This window comes from Sinocyclocheilus anshuiensis, unplaced genomic scaffold, assembly GCF_001515605.1.
Source record: "Sinocyclocheilus anshuiensis isolate Anshui unplaced genomic scaffold, SAMN03320099.WGS_v1.1 scaffold284, whole genome shotgun sequence".
Taxonomy (NCBI): domain Eukaryota; kingdom Metazoa; phylum Chordata; class Actinopteri; order Cypriniformes; family Cyprinidae; genus Sinocyclocheilus; species Sinocyclocheilus anshuiensis.
In genome coordinates this window covers 779,119-788,208 of record NW_015554266.1, presented here as the reverse complement: position 1 = coordinate 788,208, position 9,090 = coordinate 779,119, and the positions used below count along the sequence as shown (strand labels likewise).

The 9,090-nt window shown below is 37.7% G+C and overlaps 1 protein-coding gene across 2 annotated transcripts in view; it reads right to left on the bottom strand.

Moving 5' to 3' along the window:
• Positions 1-9,090, bottom strand: part of LOC107671327 (integral membrane protein GPR155-like) — a 28,909-nt gene that overhangs the window by 15,752 nt on the left and 4,067 nt on the right. For both annotated transcript variants that reach the window (XM_016464221.1, XM_016464222.1), the window contains exons 3-10: positions 7,305-7,704; positions 6,188-6,356; positions 5,307-5,462; positions 3,584-3,667; positions 3,309-3,429; positions 2,968-3,052; positions 1,857-1,947; positions 210-378 (exon numbers count right to left, since the gene is read on the bottom strand). In XM_016464221.1, the coding sequence (XP_016319707.1) occupies positions 210-378; positions 1,857-1,947; positions 2,968-3,052; positions 3,309-3,429; positions 3,584-3,667; positions 5,307-5,462; positions 6,188-6,356; positions 7,305-7,704 (1,275 nt within the window). The remainder of the gene's footprint in view (positions 1-209; positions 379-1,856; positions 1,948-2,967; positions 3,053-3,308; positions 3,430-3,583; positions 3,668-5,306; positions 5,463-6,187; positions 6,357-7,304; positions 7,705-9,090) is intronic.

The following is a 9,090-nucleotide window of genomic DNA, read 5'->3' as shown; positions in this document are numbered from 1 at the left end:
CACGACGAGGCGTTCCCCATAGCGACCCCTAGAGGACGCAGTTCGAAGTTCCCATGAAAGGGAACTTAAAATATTCTAATGATTTTTTTGAGAACTGCACTTAAGAACATTCATACGAACATCTTAGAATGTATCTTAAGAATTCCAATCTTTAAGATTCCCACGATTCCATGGGTTGAGAAAAGGAGGAGGAGTTGTGGGTGTCATACCTGTGTTGATGCTGCCTCTAGCAGAGCTCTGTGTGTGTGTGTCCTCCTCACTGTCAGACGCTGATCCATGTTCAAGGCTGTGATAGTCTTGTGATCGTCTGCTGAGTAGAGTGAGAGAGACGCCACACAGCACGATACTCACAAATAACACCACAGATGTGCACGTCACCTGAAACACAATCCACCAGGAACAAAAACAATTCAAAAGTACACTCATTATATGACTACAGACATTAAACGCAGTGTGGTTTATCCATTCAGGATGAATTCAGGTCCAGTTTTCCATATTTGTTTCAGCTTTTAGAAGAACACTAGGTGACCTCAAAACTGAAGAACTCCCAATTTGATCTCAAACATGCAAATCCATGTTGGGCACATGCTTTTAATAAATGTAAATGCAAGAGCATTATTTCAAAGTCTGTTGTAAGTAACACACTTCCTGCTGCCAGTTGCTGGCACTGTGATCTATTAATCAGCCCCCATGACTAAACCAAAAACACCAATTTGATCTACATCAAGGGAACAATAGAATTAAACAATAAAACAAGTATAAACCACCTTTCAATCAGGAATTATGAAATGTGATATGCTGAACTAGATAAAGCAACGCATAGTTCTAGTGTTGTTTATATATTTGGGCCTAGTTCACACTGATAGTCCAATTTTTGTTGCCTGAACACCTACAAAATATAATGAAATTATAATATAATTTTTCTCGCATTTTAGCAACCAGTTCAAGTCATAGTCGTGTGGTTTGAACGCCAATAAACATTTTAGTCTGACGATAAGGGTGGAATACGCTTTCTTTGGTTCATGGGGGACAGTAGTAGTATCTTATGCGTTGTTTATGTGAGTTCATGATCAGAGGCAAAAATTCACCTTTATAAAACGGAGAGTTCCGGTCCTTGATTCTGATTGGTTGAGCCGCGTTCAAAGCTGTTGTAAAATACTCTACAAACATACACCTTTGTTTACTTCTGTGTGTTGCTCTGCAACCACTTTGTTGCAACCACAACTGTTTCTGAGGAACTACATTGTTTGGTGGAAGAATACTGTTTTTATTAATATCATTACACTTTATTTGCTCTGTTTTATTTTGTGAAACCTTACTACGTATTAGGAATAACCGTTTTATAAAAGCAATAAGCCCCGTGAAGCCGTGGTTTACAGTGAATTTATAACAGCTAAGGGGGTTTTAGGCATGACGCGAAAAAACAAAGCTGTTATAAATTCACTGTAAACCACGGCTTCATGGGGCTTATTGCTTTATTTTAGGGTGCTTCCACACCTGTAGATCGATTGCTTTGTTCGCTGGTCCGTTGGATCGGATCGCTTTCTCACTACAACCAGCGCGAGTGCCGTGTTCACATATGCCCAAACGAACCGAGCTATGGAGGGAAACGCGCCAGGTTCCGAAACAACAGGCCAGGTGTGAAAGCACCCTTAGTCTCCTCTTTTCATTCTGCACATCTGAATTTGAGAAAAAGTATCTTGTTCTCACGCTACCCTTACACCACTACTAAAGCAACCAATCCTGACTACATTATCTGAACAGACAGATCAGACGTGCACACTGGTAACAGTACAGAGAGTCTGAAAGAGGGCCTGTGGAACTGTGTGAAAGGCTTTCTTTCATCAGTTCTGTACCTGTGCCTTTCCATAAAAGAATGCAGAGTCGATAGTGTCCGGCAGTCTTTCCCCTGTCAGGAGCAGGACACTGACAGCCAGAACAGGGACGCTGCAGGAGACAGAGAGAGAAAACAGCAGACATCAGTGTTTTTGGCTGAAAAAGATTTAGTTTAGTTGTCCAAAGGAGCACAACTGCCCACTTTTTCAGCAGCCTTGGTTCCAGAAATATCTTCAGAATTTCTTCAAATAAAGATATAAGTCAAGAACCAAATCATCTAGATCCAAGGTGAATCCCAATATGTGACCCTGGAGCACAAAACCAGTCTTAAGTCGCTGGGGTATATTTGTAGCAATAGCCAAAAATACACTGTATGGGTCAAAATTATAGATTTTTCTTTTATGCCAAAAATCATTAGGACATTAAGTAAAGATCATGTTCCATGAAGATATTTTGTAAATTTCCTACCGTAAATATATCAAAACTTAATTTTTGATTAGTAATATGCGTTGCCAAGAACTTAATTTGGACAACTTTAAAGGCGGTTTTGTCAGTATTTAGATTTTTTTGCACCCTCAGATTCCAGATTTTCAAATATTGTCCTGACAAACCATACATCAATGGAAAGCTTATTTATTCAGGTTTCAGATGATGTATAAATCTCAATTTCAAAAAATTGACACTTATGACTGGCTTTGTGGTCCAGGGTCACATATTACATAGATACTGTGAGAGAAAATCAGAAGCACAATGGTACAAGCCTGTGCACTTAAATCATTGATTAGAAAATATAATACATCTGGTTTCGAGTATTTTGAGACTGTAGGGAGACAATGTGTCATTTGCAATGCCTCTTAGGACTGCAAGGTCCTTATGAGGCTGTTCTCAATTACAACACAACAACAACAACTTCTCTGACTGGATTATGACTAATATAGTTCGACATTATGGTATCACTGTTTTTTTTTTTCTGTAATAACTCTAACCATTCTATTGACGAACAATCTCAGACCTCATAGTAGGTTTATACTGCAGTACATATGCAACATATTACAGAGTATCAATGGATTCTGCCACAGTGTAACTCAGTTGGTCATTATGTACAGTAACTGTCCTGAATGTGCCACTCACCCCCAGCCAGCGATCACAGTGAGCCCCGGCCTGAAGTTCACCTCCTCGCGTCTCCTCAAGAGGAGCAGAGACAGAGCGATCAGACCTTCACAGCACAATGAATAACATTATTCAAACACTTGAAACCCAACCCCAAAAGTTTATAATAATACTTTTTTAATTTCAAATTTTCACTTAATATTTGCAAAAACAGTACTGAAATATTCATGTTCAACAGTTAAATACATGCTTATGTGGTAAACAGTGTACAGGTATTTTGTTTTGTTTTTATTTTCTGAATTGTAATGGTGTTGTGTGCACCAGGTAGTGTTTAATGGTTTTGGAACAGGTGACTGACTCACCAGGCCAAACATAGGTGCTGTAGAGAGAGCCGTACAGTAGAGTGAAGGTCAACACCTGACCCAAGAACTTATCCTGCTCTGCCATGAAGTTCCACGCTATCATGCCAACACAGGCTAATAACTACAAACACAGGACAGTATTCGTTTGTGCAGAACGTGCAGTGGAAAAAAATCATCAGGTTGCATTTTGACTGCACTTTCATGTTAATCGAAATGTTCAGAAACATATTCATGATATTAATGGAAAAGTAGTGTCTCTAAAAGCCAGCAACTACCTGCGCCATAAAGAGGTTTATGGTGAAAATGTGAGGAATTCTGCTAAACTTTCTGCTTAGCAGCATGACTGCAACACTCCACACCTGCAGGGACAGGAAGAGGAAGAGCATGAACATCAACAGAGCATTTCAGAGAAGTGCAGGTCATGTTTCCATCACCAATGTGAACATATTACACCTACAGTAACAACCTGGTTTAACTGGTTCAGAGAGTCTGTATATGCATGTATATTGCTATATATAAGCTTGAACCAAACTTCAGTTTCTTGTTGTATTTTTTTTTCTCTCCAGCTGAATGCAAAGAGGAAGGAAGTGTCAACAGCTGCATCTGACAACAGCATGACACAGTCTGAGATTGGAAACACTGCAGCTAACATCTACACTAGACGACCTGCTCGAACACCGCGATGAAATGCTTGAATTTCAATGGTCATAACAACTTAAGATCAAAATGAGTGTTTACATGCATCTTATAATGACAACGTTTTATAACGTGATGACATGTATGAGCATGCAAACACCAAAGGCTCTTCTTCTTTACTTTTTTAACTTTACTTCTGCCCTCTAATTTCACTTGTAAATGTAAACACTTTTACTGGCATTCTGGTTTGTTTATTCAATGTGTGCATGTTTTGAGCACATATTTGTTCGTGTTTTGATGTCAAAACCAAAGAAAAATCCATTGTCGATTTTTACAACAAGCTGATTTTATCAGCGTTTTGTCGTATACAGTTGCTGAATTACCTCAATTTCAGTTTTCATTGATCAGATTTCCCTAAATAATCTTGATATGACTCTGAAATGACAAATAAGGACATTTAAGACAACGAAAATGCCAAAAAATGTACTTTTTGTATCATATGGTTTTGAAAAACATTTATGCCTTTTTCAACAAAAGTTCAAATTTAACGACTCAATGTTTGTCATGTGGTATAGCCAAGTAATATTTTTATTTATTTATTTATTTATTTTACCTTCACACATGTGAGTATACACATCTTATTTATTATTGCTATTTATTATCTATTTAAAAAAAGCTTTTAAATAATTATATAAAAAGTATAAATTGTTCCAATTTTCAAATATCATGAATTATTATTTAAATTATTAATTTAAATAATTGTGTCACATGACATTTTACAGCTTGAACTAACTTAAAAGGTTTTTTTTTTTAGGTAAGGTAAATCTTAAAGGTAAGATTTTAAGAATTTTTCTGTTTGATACTCATTATGATACAGTTGCATTGTACCACGCCATCAAATTTTACCCTCCAACAATTTAAAATGTATTTCAATTCAGAAATTGCTGAAAGAACTGAATATATTACTAGAGCTTTAATACATTAATAATGTATTTTGAATACATTTATAGATCCAGACAAATATACGTACACAATATCATCAAATCTATTTTCTCAATTACCCAAAAAAAAACATTATTTTACATCATTACAGATTTCCCACAGCATGTCTACATTGAAATCCATTTTTCCATGGCATCCCTGGCAATAACACGGATTTACCTTCATCCCATAATAATCACCTGCACGAGAGCAGAAGCAACACAAACATGTGCTCTCACCACCGGCATGAGGGCCGACAGCAATATCAACACACTGTAACCATTTCTGTCTTTAACAGGAAGCAAAACCGGACTAAATTGGAAGACTGAAAAAAAGAGAAATGAAAACCGAGCATCTGCGTGTGAGCGTGTCGACACTCACCAAAGCAAAGAGGCTGATAATGCTGATGTTGAAGCTGACGTGCTGCAGCGCTGACGCTAGTGGATCTGAGTCCATCCACGGAATGGTCAACAGCCAGGCAGACACATACATGATGGGAGCAGACAGAAACGTGCCGATCACCATCCCTGAGGTCACCTGAACGGGACAAATGTTTCATATAAAAGGTGATCATCACAAAAAAAAACAAAAAACGGTGGCGGTATAAGGTTCAAATTAAGTTAAGCGTGCCATGGGAGTGGTGTCAGGTAAAAAAAAAAAAACATGTAAATATAGAATATGCAGACACATACAACCTAAACTGAAAAAATCTAATTTCAGCTTAAAAAAAAGTCTGAGGTCTGTATGATTATTATTATTTTGTTTAAAGAAGTCTCTTATCTTCACCAAGGCTGCAATTATTTGATCAAAAATACAGTAATAATTTGAAAAAGTATTACAATTTAAAATAAACGTTTTCCATTTCAATATATATTAAACTGTAATTTATTCCTGCGATCAAAGCTGAATTTTCAGCATCATTACTCCAGTCTTCAGTGTCACATGATCCTTCAGAAATCATAATATACTGATTTGCTGCTCAAAGACTTTACTGTTACTTTTGTTTTGTTTTGTTTTTTTCTAAATAAAAGTACTAATTTTTAATGAATTAATTAATGAACGAATGAATGAATGAACGAACAAATGAATGAACGAACAAACAAATGAATGAATGAACGAACGAATGAATGAATGAATTAATTAATTAACGAATGAATGAACGAAACGAACGAACGAATGAATGAATGAACGAATGAATGAATTAATGAACAAATGAACGAACGAATGAATGGTGCAAAACCACATCTACACAAAGATCGTACCACTTCCAGCTCCATGTTGTAATGTGATGCATATATGGCCACACTAGGGGCAGTGGGGAAGACTCCATACAGGAAGGCATAGTTTGACAGACTGGTGTGGTTCATCGAGCTTGTGTTCCCACAGTCCAAAACCTCAAGCATCCCTCTACAGATCAGAGGCATCACCAGCCTAAAGACATCAGGGGTGAACAGAGGGACTTCTGCATCATATCATGAAACCATAAGGAACCCAAGAACTTCAGATTACAGGAACCATTTTTAGCATTGTCAACATTATTTTTAATCTTACTCATCAATACGAGTAAGAACGGAAAAAGAGTTTGGGAGTAAACTAAATATGCAGGTCAAACAAGAGCAGGTCAAACAGATCAGTTGTTGCAGTGTTTTTGCCTTCTGACGAAGCTCGTGCGTTTAAAGCAGATGGATTAACTCTGTTGATGCTCTGAGGAACTTTCCCATTAGACAAACACAAGGTCGTACTGCTGCCAAGTTACACTGGAAGCCGCTACCTGCATATTTACAGATTCAAACAACCCAAGGGCATGATTATTAAATTAGTTTTCTCACCTTAGAAAAACATGCAAAGATCAGAGTGAGAAGCTTGAAGACTTTGGCTGAAAATAAATGCAATTTGAATACTCTATAGATAGTTCATTTAAAAAAAAAGGGATCTATTTGAAGCTATCATATGATTTCAGAAGACTTGGAATATTGGACACAAGTCATACGGAGCATTTTAATGGTGCTTTTTTGGTTCATTTCGGAGCTTAAAGGGACAGTTTCATCATCATTTACCCTCAAGTTGTTCCAAACCAGCATGAGTTTCTTTCTTTGAATAAAAAAATACTATGGAAGTCAATGGCAACTGTTTGGTTACCCACATTTTTCAAAATATCTTCTTTTGTGTTCGACAGAAGACCGAAATTCATGCAGTTTTGGAACGACTTGAGAGTGAGTAAATGACTGGAAAATTGTCATTTTTGAGTGAACTGTCCCTTTAACTGTTTGAATGGAAAAGAGCAGCGTGGACATTCTGCTAAACTTCTTATTCTGTGTTTCACAGAAGAGAGACGACAAATGATGACGGAATATTTCCCTTTCACTACTGTAGACTTACAGTTTTGCCGTGATGAGGAGAATAAGTGCCACCACAGTGGAGCGGGTAAGCTTTTTCAGCTGACCCACAATGGTGAGACCCAGATAAAACAGCGCTGCTCCCCCAAACGAGTTTGCCAGGCCATCTACAAACTCCTCCATGAAGGGCGGGATCTTCTGGCCCAGCAGGAAGTGAGAAATGACCCCGATCACCACCATAAAGACAATAGGGTTCTTGACCACCTGAAGGAGCACCAAACCCAGCACTTGCAGCTTACTCTGCTGCTGAGGTTCTCCAGTCCTCCGCCTCTGCACCTCACAGAACGCAAAGCCTAGCGGGTTCAGGACCATGAGGGAGACGGGAGCAACCAGGTAGATGTACTGAAGATACTCAGGATGAGTGTTGCGGTACAGAGCTTCAACTGTGGAGGAGGCAGAGACAATTAGTATCAGATAAACCAAAACTGAACATTCTGTCATCGTTTACTCGCCCTGATTTGGTCCCAAACCCTTATGACTTTCTTTCTTCACAAGAGGAGATGTTTAGCACAATGTCCAAGGTGTTCGTTTTTATAAACCATAAATTTAAGAACGCACCAAACAGCATCGGTTTGGGTTTTAAGAGCCATGGTTGAATATGCGCAAATGCTCCATCCACTTTCATTACACCAAAACGAGCAGCTTGGACATTCTTCTATGAAAATTATTGTGTGAAAGAAAGAAGATAATATGGGTTTGGAACAGCAAACAGCAAATTCATGTTTCAGTTCCATTCGACTTTTTGTTTACGCAATTTCTGGGTCAAAGATTAATGGAACACCATTTGGCTTACACTACCATCCAATACTATATTTTTATAAGTTTAAAGGCCCATTCACAGCAAGGATGATAACTATATCTATAAAATTGTATTAATCATTCTAATTCTATGAGAACAGGGAATAATGATAAATGCCACAGAGGAACGATATAATTGGAATCACTATTAGAACTTTTTTTTTTTCCAGTGGATGAACGATAAAAACATTGACAGCCAATCAGAATCCACTTGATGACAGAACTGCAGCAAATGCTAATAAACAGACCATTATTGTGCGTCGGTTGGTGTGGATGCTAACAGTTATTGATGAAGACCTCATTCTTGGTCTGAAGCTGCCTTAAGTACGGTGGCCGAGAAGTGCAAAACAAATCACAATTCTAAAAAACAAAATAACAATTCAGAAAGCACAACAACAATTTAATTTTTATTGAAAATAAATTCCTTTACGATGTGATACGAGATTTGAAAAGGGAGAAAAAAAAAGTTCGGCAAAAGGCGGGACCGAACCCGGGTCGATCGCGTCAAAAAGCCAACGACATGTGCTTATCCATCTGCGCCACTGGAGCTGATGATTTACAGCCACTTTTAACTAAATGTAAATAGACACCCCGTATTTTTTATTCCATAGTAAGGGCAATTCATACAATACATGTAAACTGAGCTACTTTAATACCATCTCCAAACTTTATACCACGACTCTGCTGTTCTTCGGCTTGTTCTTCCTGTATATGTTGATTGACAGATGTCTCGTCCAGTCAGCGGTGAGTAATCCCAAACCAATGGCGCTGTCTCAAACTATACCTACCTCTTCCGGTTTGTCTGATTTGTCGTTGTGTTTTCTGACTTATTTTGTTTTCGAATTTGTCATTGTGTTTTCTGACTTGTTATAATGTTTTCTGAATTGTTGTTGTGCTTTCTGAATTGTTATTTTGTTTTTTAGACTTGCATTTGCGTTTGTAATTTGTTATTTTGTTTTCAGAATTGTGAT